This window comes from Nycticebus coucang, chromosome 9 (genome assembly GCF_027406575.1).
Source record: "Nycticebus coucang isolate mNycCou1 chromosome 9, mNycCou1.pri, whole genome shotgun sequence".
In the NCBI taxonomy this organism is placed as follows: Eukaryota; Metazoa; Chordata; class Mammalia; order Primates; family Lorisidae; genus Nycticebus; species Nycticebus coucang.
Window position 1 is genome coordinate 109,764,629 of NC_069788.1, and position 24,412 is coordinate 109,789,040.

At 41.8% G+C, this 24,412-nt stretch overlaps 1 protein-coding gene and 1 pseudogene across 3 annotated transcripts in view; both read right to left on the reverse strand.

Annotated features, from left to right (window-relative positions):
* Positions 1–24,412, reverse strand: part of FLVCR2 (FLVCR heme transporter 2) — an 83,971-nt gene that overhangs the window by 9,694 nt on the left and 49,865 nt on the right. For all 3 annotated transcript variants that reach the window (XR_008382288.1, XR_008382287.1, XM_053601046.1), the window contains 3 exons: positions 16,566–16,633; positions 15,154–15,257; positions 682–792 (listed from right to left, as the gene is read on the reverse strand). Coding sequence is in view for 1 of the 3 variants with exons in the window: in XM_053601046.1 (XP_053457021.1) it covers positions 682–792; positions 15,154–15,257; positions 16,566–16,633 (283 nt within the window). In the remaining 2 variants the exon portion in view is untranslated. The remainder of the gene's footprint in view (positions 1–681; positions 793–15,153; positions 15,258–16,565; positions 16,634–24,412) is intronic.
* Positions 21,571–22,520, reverse strand: LOC128593216 (60S ribosomal protein L7-like; annotated as a pseudogene).

A 24,412-nucleotide genomic window follows, 5' to 3' on the forward strand; every position in this document is an offset into this window, starting at 1 on the left:
TTATACAACAGGTCAAGAAAGTTCCAATTCTCATTTCTTACATCTGCACACTTCATGCTGCTTTCATATCTATTATACCTCTCAATCCTTCCAACAACTCTGCAAGGCACAGGCCACTTTTATTTCATTTACAGACGAGGAACTTGAGGCTCAGAATGTTTTTTATTTTTATTTTTAGAGACAAGGTCTTGCTATATTGCCCAGGCTGGTCTCAAACTCCTGGCCTCAAGCAATCTTCTCACCTCAGGCTCCCAAAGTGCTCAGATTACAGGTGTAAGCCACTGTACCCAGCCTTCAGAATGACCATGTGATGTGTCTAACAGACATTCAGCAGGAGAATGGAGACCAGGACCCAGTTTCTGATTCTAAACCCTATGTATTTTCTATGACCCAAGGTTGTCCCAGGCAAAGTTAGAAATGACTCTAAATATTCCCTACCTCTCAGAGGTCTTGAAGGGCATATTCCATGCTTCATTTCATCCTAACAGCATGAACAACCCAGGCTGCCTTTTGAAGTGCTACAAATTTTACCAAGACACCTGGACACCATCTCTACATCTCCTGAGTTCAGTAAGAAGGCAGCAAAGGGATTGATGTTTCATCCTAGGATGTATTGGATGAATACTGGCAGCTCTAGAAGCCATGTGTTTTCTAGTTAAACAGATCAGAAGAGAAGCTTACCCCATTGTGCCTGCAGTGATGAACACTACCCACAGGTGTTCCAGGCTCAAGGTCAACGTGTATACCACCATGCCAACCAGAGTCATGATATAGACCACCAGAGTTGTCTCCCTGTAAGCAAAGGCAAAGAAATTGAGTAATACACCTCTAAGTTTAACAGGATTGAGCATTCATTCATTCTGCAAGTACCTATTAGGCACCTGGTATATGTCAAATCCCCTGCTGTGTGTTCAGACATGTTTTTCATAGAACTTTCTATCCACAAGGGTGATGGACACTAAGCCAATAATCATGCAAGAAATTGCTTTAATTACATGGTGATCAATGCTACAAAGGGTAAAAGAGTATAAAGCCATCTTATTATGCATATATTCTCTTTTTGCAGAACCCTCTCCACAATATCAAGCTGCCCCCTGACTTGGCATGCTCTGCTCACAGACAAGAAGGCCACAGCCCTTTCCCCCCCCACCCCCCACTAGAAGAAAAGAACATAAAAGGACAAACACCAGCCCTAGTGTAATGGCATGGGTCATCAGGACTACCCCAGAAGCCATCTGATTCCACTAGTCTGTTTTGTCCCCCAACCCCTTGACAATGTTGAGCAGAGATCTAACTTTTAGATGCTCTCTGTCACCTGCAAGTTCTTGTCCCTACTTGCACAAACCCAGCACAGCTTTTCCTGTTGAACCTGAACTGCTCCACGCCATACAGCGAGAGCTAAGAGAGAACATTCTCTCACCCTGACCTAAGTCTTTGACTTGCAAAACCAAAGTGAGAAAGCTCCATCCACACACCCTGTTCTATTTCCCATTATCTGTCCCAACAGAAACACCTTCTGCAACTCCTGGTTTCTATTTCAGGCTCACCTCTGCTTTTGCCCCACCACACACTTCTCATGCCCTTGTCACCCACCCAGAACTCTACTGTAGCCCTGACTTCTGCAATTAGACCTGCATTCTTCTCTCTGAAATATTTATCACAGGCACAGACTCTACACATCCTTCTGCCTTCCCCCCATGAGCATCAGGACTCAGGTGATGAAAACCTACTAAAGCCTTCACGTGTCTCCCCTGAAGCCACAAACACGGTGGGCTCTGCAGCAGGTGCACGATGGTTATGTCAAACTAATGTACTGAGTGTCAAGTTCTGTTAAGCACTTGACATGTGTTTACTATTTTAACTAAACCCTTACAAAAATCCTGGGGATGTGACCTGGGATGATCCTAGGATTCTATACCTCTAATTTTACCAATGAGTAAAATGAGGCTCAGGCTATTAAGTTATTTGTCCAAAGCCACCACCAGTTGAGTAAATGCAGAGCTGGAATGTGAACTCAGAGCTGGATTTGAAACCTGCACTGTTTCTACCATTCCGTACAGGAATAACAATATACCATGTGGTTGCATGTTTGGAAAACTCCAGGGCAGAGCCTCCAATGGATGCTAACCCTACCTGGTGCTTCAAGGCACCTGTTGAGGGTAGAGGAGTCTCCTCCTTCCTCCAGCCCATGTCCCTCATTCTATTATTCTATTCCCACCTGCTCTGCAGAGAGCAACATTTTTATTTGGATACCAGTCTTTCCCAGTGATCCCAAATACTAAACTTTTTTGACCATGTTTGTTTAGCCACAGCTTCATTGTAAACTACTGACCAGTTTGGAAAAACTATTTCTAGTCCTAGCCTGAGATAAATAGACCTCATCACCCAACTTCCAGCCTCCAAATCAGACTGAACAAATCTGGGATCCTTTGAGAGAAGAGAATCACAGAGCTCTGTCCCCGCCCAGGGGATAACTGAAAGGTGTCCTTTGTCTTCCTGGGCAGTGGCACTGGGAGGAGAGTGCCTCATGCTGACCATCAGATGTAGATGTCCAGTGACACTAGGAACTGAGGGCATCTAGGTTCTGAGGAAAGCTGAGCAAGGGTCCTCCCTGGTTCTTTCATTCTATTTTCTAATTCATCTGAATCATCGGCTGCCCACATCCCAGGCTAGCCAACATTCCAGTCCCTCCCTTCTCCTGCCGCAAAGCAAGCCCTGCAAAAAGGGACATTGCTGTTCACTGATTTGGAGGTGGCCAGTCATCACTGCCCTTGCGTCTGGTTGGAACAGCCAACAAACAGATGGCAGAGACTAGACGGCAGCCAAGCTCTCCCAGCAGTAATTAAGCCCAGCCGGGCTCCTCACTGTGTTACCCCAGGAGGCCACATCCCAAGGGACGGTCTCAATTGGCCTTTGACTGGGGCAGTGAGAACGAGAACTGATCTGACCAGAGCCTCACAGAAGCGAGTTTGTTTGGCAGAGAACAGGTCTGCCACTGTCTGTCGCCTCCAGACTCTGAGAACTTTGGAGGCCTTGACAAAGCAGCCCAGAATGCGACCCTGCCCTGGGGCAGGACGGCCTCAGCAGCTGTCCCGCCAGTCAGTGCTAATCAAGCACTGGGAATGCACAAGGAAGTATGTTGGGCTACTGTTTTTCAAGCATTTTCCCCAAAGCCAGATGCTGAATTGAGGGGCTCAGCTTCCTTTTTACAAATGCAGATTACTCTACTGAATCAGCATCCACAGCTAGAGGGCCCAAGAATCCAGTTTTTGAAACTTACTAGGAGTACAGAATAGTTGTATTAATATATCTTTATAGGGCACATGTAATGTTTGGTACAGGCATGCAATGTATATTAATCAAATCAAGGTAATTGGGGCACCCATCACATTAAGCACTTATCATTTCTTTGTGTTAGGAACATTCCAACTCCACTCTTTTAGTTATTTTACAGTATATTGTTGACTATAGCAACTTCGTTGTGCCCTCAAATGCCGTTCATTCTATCTAACCATATTTTTGTACCTATCAACCACCCTCACTTTATCCTCCCTTCCTGCTACCTTTCTCAGCTCTGGTAACCATCATTCTACTCTCCATCTCTATGAGATCAATTATTTTTAATATTTAGCTTCCACGTATAATAACATGAGATGTGTCCTTCTGTGCTTGGCACATTTCACTTTGTTCTCTAGTTCCATCCATGGTGTTGCAAATGGCAGGATTTCCTTCTTTTTTGTGGCTATATGATATTCAATTGTGTATATGTACCACAATGTCCTTATCCATTCATCCATTGATGGAGGATTAGGTTGATTCCTCATCTTGGCTATTGTGAATAGTGCTGCAGTAAACATGGGAGTGCAGATATTTTTTCAATATACTGACTTCCCCTCCTCCTTTGGATATATATACCCAGCAGTGGGGTTGCCGGGTCATATGATAATTCTATTTTTAGTTTTTTTGAGGAACCTCCATACTGTTCTGCATAGCAGTCACTCTAATTTACATTGCTACCTATAGTATATGAGGTTCCTCCTTTCTCCATATTCTCACCAGCATTTGGTATTTATTGCCTGTCTTTTTGATAAAAGCCATTTTAACTGGGGTAAGATGATACTTCATTGTTGTTGTAATTTGCATTTCTTTGATGACTAATGATGTTGAGCATTTTTTCATATACCTTTTAATTGGATTATTTGATTTTTTCCTATCAAGTTGTTAGAGCTCCTTATATAGTCTTGTTATTAATCCCTCATCAAATGGGTAGTTTGCAAATATTTTCTCCCATTCTATGGGTTGTTTCTTCCCTTTGTTGATCATTTCCTTTACTGTGCATAAGTTTTTAGCTTGATGTGATCCCATTTGTCCAATTTCATTTTGGTTGCCTATGCTTTGGAGGTATTACTCAAGAAGTCCTTGTCCAGAACAATGTCCTGAAGCATTTCCCCAATGTCTTTTTTTTTTTTTAGGAGTTTAATAATTTCAGAACTTAGATTTAAATCTTTAATTCATTTTGATTTGATTTTGATTATGGTGAGAGATAAGGATTTCATTTGTCTGCATCATATGGGTATCCAATTTTCCCAGCACAATTTATTGAAGAGACTGTCCTTTCTCCACTATATATTCTTGGCACCATTGTTCAATATAAGTTCCCTATAGATGTGTGAATTTATTTCTGGATTCTCTACTCTGTTTCATTGGTCTGTGTGTCTGTTTTTATACAGTACCATACCGTTTTGATTACTATAGTTCTGTAGTATAATTTGAAGTCTGGTAAGGTGAGCCCTCCAGTTTTGTTCCCTTTGATCAGGATGGCTTTGGCAATTCTGGGTCTTTTGCAGTTCTTTATAAATTTTAGGATTACTGTTTCTATTTCCATGACAAATGTCATAGGTATTTTGATGGAGATTACATTGACTCTGTAGATCTCTTTGGGTAGTATGGTAATTTTAATAATATTGATTCTTCCGATCCATGAGCATGAAATATCTTTCCCTTTCTTTGTGTCCTCTTGGACTCATTTCATCCATGTTTATGGTTTTCATTATAAAGATCTTTCATTTTATGGGTTAAGTTTATTCCTACGTATTTTATTTCATTTGTAGCTATTGTGAATGGGATTACTTTCTTGGTTTCTTTTTCATATCATTTACTGCTGGCATATAAAAATGCTACTGATCTTTGTACGTTGATTTTGTATTCTGCAGCTTTACTGAATTTGTTTATCAGGTCTAATTTTTTTTTTTTTTTTTTGGTGGCGTCTTCCAGTTTCTCTAGATATAAGATCATATCATCTGCAAACGGGCGGCACCTGTGGCTCAGTGAGTAGGGCGCCGGCCCCATATGGCGGGTTCAAACCCAGCCCCGGCCAAACTGCAACATATCATCTGCAAACAAGAATAATTTGAGGCTGGGCATGGTGGCTCACGCCTATAATCCTGGCACTCTGGGAGGCCAAGGCAGGTAGATCACCTGAGCTCAGGAGTTCAGAATAGCTTAAGCAAGAGTGAGACACTGTCTCTACTAAAAATAGAAAGAAAACAACCAGGCATATGATGGGGGGCTGTAGTCCCAGCTACCAGGGAGGCTGAGACAAGAGAATCACTTAAGCTCATGAGTTTGAGGTTGCTATGAGCTATGATAATGCCATGGCACTCTACCAAGGTTGCCAGTGTGAGACTCTGTCTCAAAAAGAAGAATGATTTGACTTCCTCCCTTACAATTCAGATACTCTTTTTTCCTCTTGTCTGATTACTCTAGCTAGAGCTTTCAGTACCATATTGAATAATGGTCATGAAAATGAGCATCCTCATCTAGTTGCAGATCTTAAAGGAAAGGCTTTCAGTTTTTCTTCATTCAGTATGATATCATCTGTGGATCTGTCATGCATGTATATGGCTCCCATTATGTTGAAGTAAGTCCCTTCTATACTCAGACATTTGAGAGTTTTTCTCATGAAAGGATGTAAATTTTATCAAATGATTTCTCAGCATCAACTGAAAACATCATATGTATTTTGTATTTTTTTTGAGACAGGGTCTCGCTCTATCACTGGGCTAAGTGCAGTGGTATCAACATAGCTCAGTGCAACTTCAAACTCCTGGGTTCAAGTGATCTTCCTGCCTCAACTTTCCAAGTAGCATAGGTGCATGTCACCACACCCAGCTAATTTTTCTAATTTTATAAAGACAGGGTCTTGCTTCTGCTCACGCTACTCTCAGAACTTCTAACTTAAAGCAATCCTCTTGCCTTGGCCTCCCAAAGTGGCAGGCATTACAGGTGTGAGCTACCATACCTGGTCCGTCCCTCATTTTTGTTGATAAAATGTATCACATGGGTTGATTTGTGTATGTTGAACCTTCCTTGCATTCCTGCAATGAATCCCACTTGATCATGATGAATAATTCTTTTAATGTGTTGTTGAATTTGATTTGCTAGTATTTTTCAAGGATTTTTGCACTAATGTTCATCAGAGATATTGGACAAAATCCTTTTTTGTGTGTCTTTGTCTGGTTTTGGTATCAGTGTGATATAGCCTCATAGACTGAGTTTAGGAGTATCTCCTCCTCCTTGATTTCTTTTGAATAGTTCAAGTAGGATTAGTACTAGTTCTTTTTATTTATTTTTATTTATTAATTTTTATTTATTTTTTAAAAATCAGATTTTATTTTACATATAATATTGTATTCATTATTCTTTCCTTTTTTTTTTGGCAGTTTTGGGCCAGGGCCAGGGCCAGGTTTGAACCCGCCACCCCTGGTATATGGGGGCCTACTCCTTGAGCCACAGATGCCACCTATTTTTTTATTTTTTTGCAGTTTTGACCAGGGTTGGGCTTGAACCTGCCACCACAGTATATGGGGCCAGCGCCCTACTCCTTGAGCGGTGCCACCCAGGTACTAGTTCTTCTTTGAATGCGTGGTAGAATTCATCTGTGGAGCCATTGGATTGTGGACTTTTCTTCAGTTGGATACTTTTATTACTGCTTCTATCTCATTACCTATTATTGGCTTATTCAGGTTTTGGATTTCTTCTTGGTTAAATCTTGGCAGGTTGTACGTGTCTAAGAATTTATTCTCCTAGATTTTCTAATTCATTGACATATAGTTGCTTGTAGTTGTCTCCAATGATCCTTCAGATTTCTGCAGTTTCAGTTGTAATGTCTCCTTTTTCATCTCTGACTTCATTTATTTGGGTCATTTTTTCTTAGTTTAGCTAAAGATGTATCTATTGTGTTTATCTTTTTTAAAAAACTGCTTTTTGTTTTGTTGATCTTTTTTATTTTTCTTTCAATTTCATTTATTTCTACTCTTATCTTTATTATTTCTTTTCTTCTATTAATTTCAGGTTTTGTTTAATCTTGTTTTTCTAGTTCTTTAAAATGCATCATTAACTTTTTTATTTGAAGTTTTTATACTTTTTTGAGGTAAGCTTTTATTGCTATAAACTTTCCTCTTATTATTGATTTTATAGTTTCCCATAGGTTTTGATATGTGTGTTTTCATTTTTACTTGCTTTGAGAATTTTTTTAAAATTTCCTTCTTAGTATCTTCATTGACCCACTGGTCATTCAGGAGCATATTGTTTAATTTCCATGTGTTTTATATTTTCCAATGTTCTTCTTGTTATTTCTAGTTTTATTCCATTGTGGTCAGAGAAAATACTTAGTATAATTTCAATATTTTTTTGAATTTTTTGACATTGTTTTGTGGCCTAATATATGAGGTCAGACAATTAAGTTCACAAAGTCATCCTAGCATACCTCATTGCTGAATATCACTATGGTCACCTTCAAAGTACTCCCCCTGGCCATCTGGTGACCACAGTGATATTCAGCAATGAGGTATGTAGCACTTCCTCTAGGATGAGTTCATGAATTTAATTGTCCGCCTCATGTGACAGCTCTGGTGGTCATTCCAGAAAAAGAGTTCCAAAATTGCTTTGCACAATGGACTAGGCCATGGCATTGGTGCATAGTTTCCCAAGGGGAGTACCCTGAAGGTGATCATAGTGATATTCAGCAATGAGATATGTAGCACTTTTTCTAGGATAAGTTTGTGAAATTAATTGTCTGATCTCCTTTAGTCTATCCTTGAGGATGATCTATGATTTGAGGAGAAGAATGTGAATTTCTCAAATGAATGAAACTTTTTGTAAATATCTATTAGGTCCATGTAGTCTCTAGTGCAAATTAAGTCCAATGTTTCATTATTGATTTCCTATATGGACGACCTGTCCAATGCTGAAAGTAGAATGTTGAGGTCTCCAAATATTATTGTATTGGGGTCTATCTCTCTCTTTAGCTCTAATAATATTTTCTTTATATATCTGGGTGCTCCAGTCTGGGGTGCATATTATTTAGAATTGTTATATCTCTTTGCCAAATTCACCCCTTTATATAATGACCTTCCTTGTCTCTTTTCATGGTTTTTATCTTGAAATCTATTTTGTCTGATAGAAGTATGGCTACTTCTCTTTCTTGGTTTCCATTTGTATGAACTATTCTTTTCTATCCCTTTATTTTCAGTCTATATTTGTCTTTATAGGTGATGTGTGTTTCTTGCAGACACATTATAGTTGACTTTAATTTTTTTATACATTCAGCCACTCTATGTCTCTTAAGTGGAGAATTAGTCCATTCACCTTCTACATTATTATTGGTAGGTAAGAACTTACTACTGCCATGTTGTTATTTCTGGTTGTTTTATAGTCATCTCTTTCTTTCTTACTTCCCCTTTGTCTTCCTTTGCTAAAAGTTATTTTCTCTGTAGTGTGTTTTAACTTCTTGAATTTTATTTTTTGAGTATCTGTTGTAGGTTTTTTGATTTGAGGTTACTATAAGGCTTGCAAAACAAAGACTGCATGATCCTCTCAATTGATGCAGAAAAAGCTTTTGATAATATCCAGCATCCTTTTATGATCAGAACACTTAAGAAAATAGGTATAGAAGGAACATTTATTAAACTGATAGAAGCCATCTACAGCAAACCCACATCCAATATCATATTGAATGGAGTAAAATTGAAATCATTTCCACTCAGATTGGGAACCAGGCAAGGATGCCCACTGTCTCCACTGCTTTTTAACATTGTAATGGAAGTCTTAGCCATTGCAATTAGGCAAGAGAAGGCAATCAAGGGTATCCATATAGGGTCAGAGGAGATCAAACTTGCACTTTTTGCAGATGATATGATCGTATACCAGGAAAACCCCAGGGACTCAACCACAAAACTCTTAGAAGTGATCAAGGAATACAGCAGTGTCTCAGGCTACAAAATCAATACTCACAAATCAGTAGCATTTGTATATACCAACAATAGTCAACCTGAAAAAACAATCATGGACTCTATTCCCTTTACAGTAGTGATAAAGAAAATGAAATATCTGGGAGTGTACCTAACAAAGGATGTGAAAGATCTCTATAAAGAGAACTATGAAACTTTGAGAAAAGAAATAGCTGAAGATATCAACAAATGGAAAAACATACCATGCTCATGGCTGGGAAGAATCAACATTGTTAAAATGTCCACACTACCCAAAGCAGTTTACAGATTTAATGCAATTCTCATTAAAGCACCTCCATCATACTTTAAAGATCTGGAAAAACTAGTACTTCATTTTATTTTTTTTAAGTCTTTTGTATAGTACTTCATTTTATATGGAATCAGAAAAAACCTCAAATAGCCAAAACATTACTCAGAAATAAAAACAAATCAGGTAGAATCACACTACCAGACTTCAGATTATACTACAAATCTATAGTGATCAAAACAGCATGGTATTGGCATAAAAACAGACAGGTATATGTATGGAATAGAATTGAGAACCAAGAGATGAACCCAGGCACTTATCGTCATTTGATCTTCGATAAGCCTATCAAAAACTTAAATTTGGACCCACACCTTTCACCTCTAACAAAAATTGACTCTCACTGGATAAAAGACTTAAACCTAAGACATGAAACCATAAAGATTCTTGGAAAGAGTGCAGGAGAAACACTTGCAGAAATTGGTCTGGGAGAAAACTTTATGAGGAAGACCCCCAGAGCAATTGAAGCAATACAAAAAATACATTACTGGGATCTGATCAAACTAAAAAGCTTCTGAACTGCCAAGAACACAGTAAGTAAAGCAAGTAGACTGCACTCAGAATGGGAGAGGATATTCGCAGGTTATGTTTCCAACAAAGGTCTGATAACCAGAATCCACAGAGAACTCAAACTTATTAATAAGAAAAGAACTAATGATCCCATTTTACTATGGGCAAGAGACCTGAACAGAAACTTCTCTGAAGAAGATAGGCGCATGGTATACAGACACATGATAAAATGCTCATCTTCTTTAATCATCAGAGAAATGCAAATCAAAACCACTTTGAGATACCATCTAACTCCAGTAAGAGTAGCCCATATAACAAAATCCCAAAACTACAGATGTTGGCGTGGATGTGGAGAAAAGGGAACACTTCTGCACTGCTGGTGGGAATGCAAGCTAGTACATTCCTTTTGGAAAGAAGTCTGAAGAACACTCAGGGATCTAAAAATTGAGCTGCTGTTTGATCCTGCAATTCCTTTACTAGGAGTATATCCAAAAGACCAAAAATCACTTTGCAAAAAAAGATATTTGCACCATATTATTCACTGCAGCTCAATTCATAATAGCCAAGTCATGGAAGAAGCCCAAGTGCCCATCGACCCATGAATGGATTAATAAATTGGAGTATATGTATACCATAGAATTCTATGCAGCCTTAAAAAAGATGAAGCCTTTACCTCTTTTATGTTTACATGGAAGTATCTGGAACATATTTTCCTGAGTAAAATGTCTCAAGAATGGAGGGAAAAGTATCCAATATACTCAATACTTCTATGAAACCTACTTATATTTACTCACACTTTCTTATGAAAGATAGAACACAACTATAGCCCAGGATGAAGGAGAGAAATGGAGTGGGAAGGAAGGGGAGGGGGGAGGTTTGACAGAGGGAGGGTAAAAGGCAGGACCACACCTATGGAGCATATGACAAGGGTACAAGTCAAATCTGTCAAGTATAGAACATGGTTTTTTGGCACAATAATCAAGTAAATGAGGTGAAAGCTATGTTGATTGGTTTGATCTGACCATGTCAGATTGTTTAAAAAAAATCAGCACATTGTACTCCACATATGCATGAATGTATTCATGATCTATGTGTATTTGACTTAATAAAAAAATAAAACTAATAAAAATAAAAGGGCTTGCAAAAAATAGTTTATAACCAATTATTTTAAACACATGACAACTCTGCTTACAAATAAAAAGGCAAAGAGAAGTCTAACACAAATGCTACCCTTTAACTCTATCCACAACACCCCCCCCATACATTTTAACTTTTGTTGTTTCTATCCCTATTCATACTATCTCTCTCTCAAAAAGGCGTTGTTATTTATTTTTTATTATTATTATTTTTTCTTTTTTTGTAGAGACAGAGTTTCACTTTATTGCCCTCTGTAGAGTGCCGTGGCGTCACACAGCTCACAGCAACCTCCAACTCTTGGGCTTAGGCGATTCTCCTGCCTCAGCCTCCTGAGTAGCTGGGACTACAGGCGCCCACCACAACGCCCAGCTAAAAAAGGCATTGTTATTTTTGATAGGTTTGATTTTTAGTCTTCCTACCCAGGATATAAGTGGTTTATACACCACAGTTGCAGCAATAGAGTATTCTTTACTTGTGTCCTTACAGTTACCAGTGAGCTATACGAGGGCTGCCCAGAAAGTATCCAGCCACTATTGATACTATTTTTCACATTACATGCCTGGACAGCTCTCATATACCTTCAGATTTCCTATTTATTCATGTCCTTTTCTTTCCAATTGACAAACTCCTTTTAGCATCTCATGTAGGACAGGTCTAGTGTTGATGAAATCCCTCAGCTTTTGTTTGCCTGGAAAAGTCGTTATGTCTCCTTTATGTTTGAAGGGTATTTTTGTAAGATATAATATTCTAGGATTAAGGTTTTTCCTTTAATATTTGAGTATGTCATGTCACTCTCTCCTGCCTGTGTTCGTTCGTTCTTTCTCTCACTCTCTCTTTCCTTTCTTTCCTTCCTTCCTTCCTTTCCTTTCTTTCCATCTTCCCTTCCCTTCCCTCCCCCTCCCCTTCTTTCCTTTATTTCTTTTCTTTTCTTTCCTTTCTTTCTTTCTTTTCTCCTGCTTCCCTTAGAACCTTTTCTTTATTTGTGACCTTTGAAATCTTCATTATTAAATGCCTTGAGGTACACTTGTTTGGATAAAATCATTTTGGGGTTCCATGACCCTTTTGCACCTGAATATTGATATTTTTCTCTAGGTTTGGAAATTTCTCCATTATTATTTCTTTGAACAAACTGTCTACTCCAAAATCTCTCTCTCTCCCTCCTCTTTAAGGCCAATAACTACTCTTAGAATTGCTCTTTTTTTTTTTCTTTTGAGACAGAGTGTCACTGAGGTTGCTGTGAGCTATAACACCATGGCACTCTACCCAGGGCAATAGAGTCTCACTCAGTGGCCCTGGGCAGAGTGCCATGGTGTCATAGCCCACAGCAACCTAAAACTCTTGGGCTCAAGTGATCCTCTTGCCTCAGCCTCCTGAGTAGCTGGGACTACAGGCACCCACCACAACACTTAGCTTATTTTTCTATTTTTAGTAGAGACGGGGTCTTGCTCTTACTCAGGCTGGTCTTGAACCTGTGAGCTCAGGCCATCCACCCACCTCAACCTCCCAGAATGCTAGGATTACAGGTGTGAGCCACCACACCCAACCAGATTTGCCCTTCTGATGCTATTTTCTAGAGCTTGTAAACATGTTTCATTCTTATTCTTTTTTTCCTATTTTTCTTTTGTGTATTTTCAAGTAGCCTATATTTAAGCTCACTCATTCTTTCTTCTACTTGGTCAATTATGCTATTGAGACTCTGATGCATTTCTCAGTTTGTCAATTGAATTCTTAAGTTCTGGAATATTTGCTTGATTTTTAAAATTTCAATCTCTTTGTTAAATTTCTCTGATAGGCTTCTGAATTCCTTCTGTGTTGTCTTGAAATTCACTGGGCTTCTTCAGGACAGCTGTTTTGAATTCTTTATCTGAAAGGTCACATATCTCTATCATTCTAGGGCTGGTCAATGTACCTTATTTAGTTCATTTGGAGAAGTCACGTCATCCTAGATGTTCCTGATCCTCATGGATGTTCATCAATGTCTGGGCAGTGAAGAGTTAGGTATTTATTTTAATCTTCACAGTCCAGGCTTGTTTGAACCCATCCTTCCTGAGAAGGCTTTCCAGGTATTCAAAGGGAATTGAGTGCTGTGGTCTAAATCTTTGGTAGTGCAGCCATATCAGCAATGGGAGTGCTCAAAGCTCAATAATGTTGTGACTCTCGTAGACTCCTGCTGGTACCACTTTGGTGAACTTAGGTAAGCTACAAGAGAATTCCCTGGAATATCAGGTAAAGTGTCTCTCTCTCTCTCTCTCTCTCTCACACACACACACACACACACACACACACACACACACACACTTCCCTCACTTTCTCTGCTGGGCTGCTGGAGTTAGGAGAGGAGGGACGTGGGCACTCCCTCATGGCCACCAACACCAGGCACACCTGAAGCCAGCTCAGTCTTACCTAAAGCCAGGTGACTGCTGCCTGGCTATCTGTGATGTTTGTTCAAAGCCCAAGGACTATTTAGTCAGCAGGTGATGAGTCCTCCCAGGGCTTGGTCTTTCTCTTTAAGATAGTATGTTTCCTTCTGGACCAGGGTTGGTCCAAAAATGGCCATCCAGGAACTAAGGCCTGGACTCAAAGGCCTCAGGGGTCTGCTTGGTAGACCAGCAGTCTACTCAGCTGGTACCCAAGTTGCAAAGCAAAGTTCTTTGAGCTCTTCCCTTTTCTTTCCTCAAATGAAAGAAGATGACTCTCCTTGAGCCATGGTGCCTGTGGTTGGCGGGGGGGTGGGTGGGTGGGGGTTTAAACAACAACTGGCTTGCCCTAATTGCTGATGTCTCACTGGGTCATGTGCACCCCAAGTCCACTGGCTCCAAGCCAGCATAGCCCTTGACCACGGACTGCAGCCTTCTTACCTTACTGATTTGGTCTAGGCTTCAGGCTGCTCTTAGTCTGCTGGAACTCGAGGCAGAAGATTTCCCACTGGTTGGCCTGGTCCAAATGCTGTTCTGTGGACACCAGTGGAGTTCACCCAGTCTGTGTTCCCTTGTGCCATAGCAGCTGTGAGCTTTAACTCAAAGTCCCATAATCACTTTACTGTCCTTCCTGGACACACAGCTTCTGTCTCCACTGGCATGACACTGATGGAGGCAAGGTGGCATAGGCAATGCAAGACTGTCTTTCTGCCCTTTTCAGTGCCTTTCCTTGATATAATGTTAAAACCAGATCATATGATCATTCACCTGATTTTTGGTTATTCTGAAAGTGCTTACTTACGTGGATAGTTGTTAAATTAGGTGGTCATGGGAAGGGGCAATCGCTGAAGGTTTCTATTCAGCTATCTTGCTCCACCCCCTTCTAGGAATCCATATTTTTAATAAGCATCCTGGATTGGCCTGGCATACACGAAAAACCTTTTAAGACGGCTCTAGGCTCTTAGAAATGCATTGGGCATTCAGGTCTAAAGTACATCACAATATTTACCAACAAGGTATAAATAACTGCAAGATAATATATGCTGCAAACTGGAGTAAGTAGAGAGGACCATGGCTAACCACATGGGGTTCTCAAGAAGCCACAGAACAGGGCAATAAAATCATCTCCTCCTCTCCACTCTTTGGGGTTTCTATAAACTTCCAATTGCTGAAATTTTTTCACATTCATTTTTATTTCTCCCTCATCTGCCCCTTTCACAAAGGTATTTGGAGAACAAGGATGGGAAAGAAACTGCACAAGGCCTTCACATAAGCCACCACTATCTCTCACCTTCCTAAGATCCCCAGAGGATCTATCTTAAGGAAGGTATAGTTTCCTTCATTTTATAAATGGTGAAACTGAAGTGAGACAAGATAAATTTGAACAGCCTGCTTGACCACTCAAGCAGTGGAGGCTTTGGAGCCACATTGCTAATCAATATGTCATTTCAAACTATGCATCCCAATTCTCAACCCAAGAGGAAGAGTCACTTACTTGTAGGTTTTGGATCTATCCAGCCAGATACCCGAAATCACAGCCCCAAGCATTCCTGCAATGATGATGGTCAGGCCAATTCTTCCAGCATTCACCTCTTCACCCTGAGAAAGGAAACCACAACCCCAAAGAACACCCAGCAATGGGACAAGATTGCAGAGTGCAGTCCCTGTGGGCCAAAGAGGCAAAGGCAAGTAACTTGGGCTCCATTACAGTCAATATTCAGAAAATATCAGGACAAAGTGGCCTATATGAAAATGGCCCATGGCTTTTCCCAAAAATATACCCCTGGCTGAGTATGCATGATCCTAGAAGGTGACCTGACAGGCATAAACCATATTCTGTTCTTAGAATCATGTTTAGCCAGATTTAAAAAATAAAATGTACCTTTAGGGAAAGTCTTCTGTAAAATGTACCTTTAGGGAAAGTCTTCTGTCTTATTTATCCTTATTTCTATTTCTTATTCCTTTATTCTCATTATTCCCACTGATGGGGAAATTAAAATCAAAATATGTATGTCCAAATATCCCAGTCTTAGGTTTTTGGCTGTCCATTCCAAAAGGAATGGGAAAATAATATTTATATATTTTTGAGTGTTTACTATCATCCAGGCACCAGGCCTAAGAGTTTACATCATTATCTCATTTAATACTCACATTTCCTATCATAAGATTAGGAAACAGTCTTCCCAATTTTACATATGAAAAACTGAGGCCCAGTGAGACTAACCTTCTAGCCCAAGGCATAGAAGGCATATATTAAATTGTAAGGATTGAACGCAGACCTATCCAACTCCAAAACTGGAACACTTAGCCACAATGGCCTACCACCTCCGCAAATGTGAGATCCTAATTCTTTCAAAAAGAGGTTGGACCTAGGAATTTCTGACTCTGGAACACTCAGTATTTCATCCCCAGCATCCGGCCCTCACTAGTTTTGGAAATATTTCCAGAAATATGAGCTATAAAAATACATGTACACACACACAATTATATAGATACATTTACCAACTGTGTTACCAGGAACCCCATGCTACAGACTTTATGTATATCATATATAATAAATATGGCATCAATTATATACATACACATTGATATTATTTACTACATTCCTAAAAATAATTTTGCAAGAAGTCATTATGCTTCTTTTGCAGAAAAGAGAATGAGAACTCAAGAAATGCTAACTGGCTTGCCACATAGTCAAACCATCACACAGTTTAGTACTTCCGAAGCTAGGGTTGAAACCCAGGGCTAACTCCCTCCAAATCCCATAAGCACACTGCCATATCCCGGTGCCTAGAACTGGGGGGAAGGGGAGGGAAGCCAAGAGTTAACCATCCATCCAGCTCCTGCCAAGACAGACCTAGAAACAATACTATCTCCAGGCCCAGCATGCTCAGGGAGCTCCCTTACCGGGTAGTGCAAGATCACCATACGATTCAGCAGAGTGGACAAGGCATAAAAAGAACCAGCATTGAGACCTGAAGAAGGGAGGGAGAAATACAACATTAGGGTCAGCCTTCTCCTGGGGCCACTGCTGACTTCTCCCCCCACCTGGAGTTAGGAAGGTCAGAAGTCCTCGTCCCCACTGCCACTCAATGTGGTGTCCTAAAGAAGAAAAATACAGGAATGCATGAGGCTACTCTGCAGTTCTTCTCAAAGAAATACTTAGAAACAAGCAAAAGTAACCCTTTTAACCTTTTCTTAGCCATATACGCTGCCCTCTGATCCCTTTGACCTGCCCTGGAAAACAGGCTGTGTAAGTAATACTCTTAAGCCAGAATCATCCACATTCTTCTAATAAGCTGTGGCTGGATCTATGGGTGGTCAGGAGGAGTACTGGACCCCTCCCCTTCCCCCTTGGTACCCCATCCTCTCTTTATTCTACTTCAGACTTCTAACCCCTGACACCACCCCCTCTGCAGGTAATTTCCCTCCATTTCTCCTCCAACTTTCTCTATTCTGTGAACCTAGAAGAGACCCTAAGGAACATTTAGTTGACTCTCCTACTTTATCAACTCACTCATCAAATAAATGGAGTACCTAGAATATACTGTACAACCCTGTGTCCTTAGAGAATGAGGTCATTTATCCAATGCCATACAGTGAGTTAGTAGCTGAGATGAGACTGGAACTGACCCAAAGGAGAAAAAGCCTCCTGCCCTCTCCTTCAATAACAATGATGGTGATGGCAATGGCAATGGCGATGTGATGGCGATGGCGGCAGGACATATTCACCTACCAGACACTGTTCTATAGAATTTACAATCTTTCTAACAACCCTCATAGGTAATCAGTATAATCCCTATTTTACAGATAAGAAAACTGCACAGAGCTAAAAAATAAACAAATCAAAAAAACAAATACAGCCATCCATAATGCCCACCAGGTGTCTTTAAACTTTAAACACTGAGGCTCAGACTACCATTGGCACCCCTGATGTTAGATTCACTGGAAAGGGTCTAAAAGAGGACACACAGCTTAGGGGCAGGGGAGCCTCAGGAGTTCCATCAGGCCACCCAGAGGCTATTCTCCTGGGCCTCCAGATGATGATGAAGTTATAAGAAAAGGTCTATATGGCAACCACCCTGGTTTACTGCCTTGCAGGTACCACTATTGTTTGCAACAACTCCACAGGCATAGCTTTCAGAGTGTTCACAGGTGACAAGCCAGCAAGAGTCACTGTACTGAAGGACGCACAAAGAATGGCTTCTTACCAGATATGAATAGGTCTCCCTGCCCACTTTTATCATAAGCGGTCATTTTTATCATAAGCAATATTGTATAAATGTACTTGATGTACTCCCTTTACCAGGTTCCCAGGGGTACTAGATACAAAGTTAAGTGAAGGTCAAGTTCTCATGCAAAATGGGAAAGAATCTGCTATATGATCACATAGGTATTAAGTTGTAGAGCTGGGTTAGAACCCAGGCCCTGTGGCTCCAGATTCTTGATCTTAATTACTCTACTTGATAGCCTCACTGAGCTGATTCTCAAAATAAATATTTCCCCAACTCGGGTCACTGAAAAATATTCTTGTGTCCCAGCTCCTGCCAATAGGTCACCCCAGGGATTGCAACAAGGTTGGATTCAATGCAGACCCTGAGCAGCACAGGGCCACAGGGGACCTGCAAACACAGTCATGTCACCAGATGTCACCAGGGCCATCAGTCTGATGACGGTGAGATCTCAGCAAGTCCTGCTCAGCAAGCACACCTGTCTAACCTTCATACCACACACTTAGTCCCTGACAAACTCCATTCCCAAGTCAAGAGGGCCAGGAAGGAGACATGTGCCTGAAAAGGGAGGGTGAGGTGGAGCTAGGGACAGACGAGAAGAAAGAAAACAGCCTCCTCCCCTCTTCCTGCTCCTCCCTCCCCTCTCTAGGCCTCTTGTCCTAGCCTGGCACTGCTGACAGGCAAGGAATGTTCCAAGTCAGGCTCAGCTTCAGGTAGAACAGCTGCTCTCAGCTTGGGGCCCCAACTGGGATGAACAAAGAGAGCAGGACCCACAGGAAACAGAGGAAAAGCATCCAGAAGGACTGGGAGCAAAAAATACACCAGCAATTTCAAGACCCTAAGAAAGGCCTAGGGGATGGAGTCCTGAGCAGTCTGACAACATCCTACTAAAGCTGAGTGGTTTTTCTGGGGCACGGTCCTTTAGTGAAATAGTTCCCAAATGTGGTCTGTCTCACCCCAGACCTACTGCAGCAGAGATCCCACCCCCACCCCACCAGCTATCTGTGTTTAAACAAGCCCTCCAGGTGGTTTTCCGAGAGAGACCAAATTGGAGGTGCTGGCTCAGCTCCACCAGCATGGTTCCCCAATAGCCATTCCCTCTGCCAGCCAGACAGGGGGAATGGAGGGGACTAGAAAGGGAGGAAGGGAACAGGTTCATCCTGGAAGGCAGCCAACATTTTCCATTGTTTCTGCAGTCCCACCCTAAGAGGAATTAGGAACTTAATGCGTATTTTCTGAGTCAATCATCAACCTACAGGTCCCTTCCCCACATCATCAAAGGTTGCCAGGCACAGTCATCCAGCACAAGTCCTCCCCACTGCCCAAACCAGGAGCATCCCATGTGGAAGACCCTGTGTGTGAGCACGTCCTTCAGGAATATAACAAGAGACCACGTTATATGCAGGTTCTGAGTAGCCTGGGCGAGGTGAGCCTGCTGGGTTGTAACTGATGAAGAGGGTCTGGCCGCCTGTCCCTATACGCCAAATGCAGAGATGGGGATTAGGTCCAATAAGCTACATTATTGTCAGAAAGCCAGCAATTCTGGAGAACAGTGAGAGTAGCCTCTCCAAGACTGTCCTGCTCTTCCATTTCCAAAACCATAGTGTTATACATAAAAGTTCAAAAGCAAAAACCATATTAACCCGTATCTTAATAATAAATAGTAATCGGCAACTCATGACCTATTACAACATTTCCAAGTCAAAGGCTAATCTCCTAAATCAAGTGCCCCAAACTACTCAAGATATACATTTTTAGGTTGAAGCTCATGTACAAAACAACAAGAATGAAAGACATGAGCTGAAGGTCTCATAGGACCTACACTGAGCAGACGGGCTATGTCGTGTCAGCCCTAGCCTGAGTAATTCCATCTTATTATCACGACCTGGGCTCTCAGGGTCACCAAAAAATATGATCTCTCTTGCACATCCTGGTTATTTCTGGGATCAGTCACCTGGAAGAAATACCAGATGCTGAGAAGGAAGGCTTAGGAAGGCCGAAAGGGCTCCGATATTACCATGAGTATCCTCCCTTTGTCAAGAACAATATTTTTTCCAATAGTGGTCAAGAGTCTACTGATGTTAGAATTCCTTAAAGTTTAAAAATGCAGATTTTAGGACTCTACCCCAGTCCTACCGAATCAGAATCTCCTGGAATGGGGCTCAGGAATCTCCATTTTCAGCAACAACAAAAATCATAGGCATTTCTTAAAATCTCTGGAATTTGGGAATAAATGGCCTAGGGAATACAGAAGATAGAAGACCAGCCCCAGGCGGGGTTAGCATGGAGGCAGCTGAGATAGGAAGAGGCTTCAAGACCAGGAAAATGACCCATGACACAGCTGCTTCCGATAATGGTCAAAAAGCAGGTTCCCAGGGTGCAGCCCAGACTTTCTGAACTTGAATTTTCAGAAGAGAGGCAGGGAAATCTATAGTCACATTCAGTCAAGCACTTCAGAGGCGTCTGTCCTCAGGGAAGCTTGAGAAACAGGATCCCAGATTGTATCTCTGGGTTCTGGATGCTCTGTGTTACTCTTTTATCTTTCCTGAGTTTATAGTAAAATCTTGTTTCACAGTGCCAGCTTGACCTCAGCAAACCTCCCAGGAATCAGAAGGGTTTTATACCTGCTCTTAGACCAGGATCTTGGAGAGGGCACAGAGCCCCCTCCCTGGGCCCGTGCAGGTGGGACAACAGTAAAACACTTGACAGCCCCAAGGGCAGGTGAATCTTGGGATACACAAGTTGAGGCTCTGAGTTCAAACACCAGACACACAGGAAGATTATTCATAGCTGGAGCCAGAGCTGGGGAAGAACATGGAAAAGGTATTCCCTTCGAGGACATTCTCTAGAACAGGAGCCTTTTCGACAATTTTTTTCAACGTGGCAGTTGTTATGCCATGGATGAAAGGACATTAGAGGAGGGCATGTGATTCAAGACCCAGGGACACGAAGAGAAGGTGGCCAAAGAAAAGCTCCTTTTCCTGCCCCACCCAACCCCACTGCACACATCACAAGCCCCACCCTGTCCCAGATGCTGGCAGACTGGTGGAATTTGCGGCTCTAGTCCTGAGTCTTTCTGCATTGCCAAACTTGAAGGAGGGAGGGTATTGATTGTACTAAGGGGGTGGTAGTTTCTTATTGCCGTGACATTTCAGCAACATCAAACACAAACTCAACCCCTGCCTCTCCTCCCCTCTAAATCACATTGCCAGATTTGGGGGGTGGGGGGGTGATCCAACACACTCAGTTAAATGTGAATTCCAAACAAGTGAATAAACTTTCTTTTTTTTTAAATTTGAAAGCAGTCACTGCTTATTAACTGACCAGATTACAAAAACAATCAGGGTAGATACCTGAGTTCATTCTTTTAATAAGCCTGTTGATTTGGTCTTCCCTGTTACCAGCATCTCCACCTTCTACAAAGTGGGTTGTCTTTTTCTTCATTCCACCCCGCGGAGATAACTCGAAGGGCCACAAGAAGTTATTTGCTTTTTTTTTTTTTTTGTAGAGACAGCGTCTCACTGTGCCGTAGGGTCACACGGCTCACAGCAACCTCTAGCTCTTGGCCTTATGCGATTCTCTTGCCTCAGCCTCCCGAGCAGCTGGGACTACAGGCGCCCGCCACAACGCCCGGCTATTTTTTTGTTGTTGTTGCAGTTTGGCCGGGGCTGGGTTTGAACCCGCCACCCTTGGCATATGGGGCCGGCGCCCTACTCACTGAGCCACAGGCGCCGTCAGTTATTTGCTTCTTTGAAGCGTTTTCCAACAGTATAGATCTCATGAATCAGATCCTCTATGCAGATGCCATATTTACCAAGAGATCGCACAATCAAACTGTTATCAGTCAACGCAATTCGTTTCTTACTGATTTTGCCATAACCACGCTTGTAGATGAGCTCATTTACTGACTTCAGATTTGGGTACCCCCATGCAATATACGGTTCTATACTCCTCAGCATGTTAATGGAAGCCTTGTTGAACTTAACAAAAGTTCCATTGAAGATCTGGCAAACCTTTCGGATCTTTGGACTCACATCATTGATAACTCTGAACCTGATGACAAATGCCTATTTGGGTTCTGCAGGTACATAGAAGTTGCCAGCTTTTCTTGCCCTCCTAGCCATCCGAATCTCAGTTCTGTACATCTGCCTGTATTCTTTATGATAATGCTTAGCTTTTTCATAGATAAGCTTACTCCTTGCCTTTCGAAGCATCTTTTGGGCACATTTCTTTCTCAGACGCTTGATCCTCAGGCTCTGCGAAATTCTTTCGCTTTTTCTTAAGGTTTTCTGGCACTGCAGGAACCTTCTTTTTCTTCTCTTCAACACCCTCCATGGTTCCAGCCAGAAAAGAGCTAAACTTTTTTAGTATAAATATGCCCCCAAATATTGCACAGGGCTAAAAAGTACTTATTTATCTGAAATTCAGAATTAACTGGATAGCTTTTATTTTACCTCTCACCCCTGCCTCTAAGAGTGTGGCTGAAAGACTGGAGGAAAGACTGGCAACACTGGGGCACTGGGATGCTGGATTTCCTCCAAGGCCCTCAACTGTCACTGCACCTCAGCTCTGACTCAGCAACGGGAAGACCCACTTGGAAACTGTTACAAATACAATACTACTACTTGGTGAAATCTAGTTCACACCAAGGAAACAATGTTGGAAATCATCAAGTTTACCAATGCAATAGCAATTCAGAGGCATGCTATGTCTTTACTCCCAATTGTATTAAAAGCTTTCACTTCCGTTCAGAGCACTCCAATGGGAAATAAATGTTATTACCATTTTCTGGTTGCGGTGCGGAGTATTAGAGAGATGAAGGATGGGCATAGAATGGGTTGAAGGTGGTACTCTCCTTCACCAAAACTGAGCTAACACCAAAACTGAGACCTCCTTTTCCTTCTGAGCCAGCTTTGAACTCATGGAACCAGAGCTCAAGGCTCTTATGCCAAGACACGTCTACCAACATTCAGTACATGTGCCCATGAAATGCTATCGTCTGCTTGATCCCCAGCTATGTACTCTTAAGTGCATGTAATTCACAGCAAAATATGCACACCATAGTACAATGTAAAAAGTATGAACCATTTCATTCTTCAATGCCCAACCTGAACTGGAGAGGGACTGGGAGACTTAGAGAAATTCTGGGAGATTTGAAGGCATTTAGCTGGATTTATAGAGGGTTTTGTTGTTGTTGTTGTTTTTGTTCTTGTTTTGTTTGTTTTCACTTGGACAAAGAGGGAGAAGAAAGCAAAGATTCTCAGTTGGAGTAAGTACCCAATGTTGCCTTTATATGACCTATAAACTTTAGAGATCATTCTCAAACTTTTCTTTAATCCTTTTGATGTGGTTTCCTTTAATTCTTTGAACATATTTATAATAATCAACTTGCAATCTTTTTCTACTATGCCCAATGTCTTAGATTCCTCAGGCATAGTGTCTGTGAACTGCTTTTGTTCCCTGTGTGTAATTAATTTAGTTAATGGTTGGACAGAGATTTTCTTTAATGCTGCGGCCCCCAAATCCTGGGCCATGAACTGGTACCAGCCTGTGGCCTGTTAGGAACTGGACTGCACAGCTTCACCACCTGAGTTCCACTTCCTGTCCCATGTCCCCCATCCTCTGGCCCATGGAAAAATTCTCTTCCAGGCTGTGAATGATGGCTCAAGACTGTAATCCTGGCACTCTGGAAGGCCAAGGCAGGAGGATCACTTGAGCTCAGGAGTTCAAGACAACCCTGAGCAAAAAGCTAAACCTCATCTCTACTAAAAATAGAATAAGACTAGCTGGGCATTGTGGCAGGTGCCTGTAGTCCCAGCTACTCAGGAGGCTGAGGCAAGGGGATTGCCTGAGCCCAAGAGTTTGAGGTTCGGACACCATGGCACTCTACCCAGGTGACAGAGCGAGAGTGAGACTGTCAAAGAAAGAAAGAAAAGAAAGGAAAGAAGGAAGGAAGGAAAAAAAAAAAGAAAGAAAAAAGAAAAATTCTCGGGCGGCGCCTGTGGCTCAGTCGGTAAGGCGCTGGCCCCATATACCAAGGGTGGTGGGTTCAAACCCGGCCCCGACCAAACTGCAACCCAAAAATAGCCGGGCGTTGTGGCGGGTGCCTGTAGTCCCAGCTACTCGGGAGGCTGAGGCAGGAGAATCGCTTAAGCCCAGGAGTTGGAGGTTACTGTGAGCCGTGTGAGGCCACGGCACTCTACCGAGGGCCATAAAGTGAGACTCTGTCTCTACAAAAAAAAAAAAAAAAAGAAAAATTCTCTTCACTGAAACTGGTCCCTGGTACCAAAATTGTTCTGTTTGGTGGCCTATAGGAACCAGGCCACATAGCAGATGAGTACAGCAGGCAAGCCAGGGAGGTTTCACCTGTATTTACACTGCTCCCCATTGCTGACATCACTTTGTGAGCTCTGCCTCCATAAGATCCCCTCATACCCTCATGAAAAAACTATCTTCCATGAAACTGGTCCTGAGGCCAAAAAGGTTGGGGACTGCTGCTTTAATTCCTTAAGTCTCCCTCTT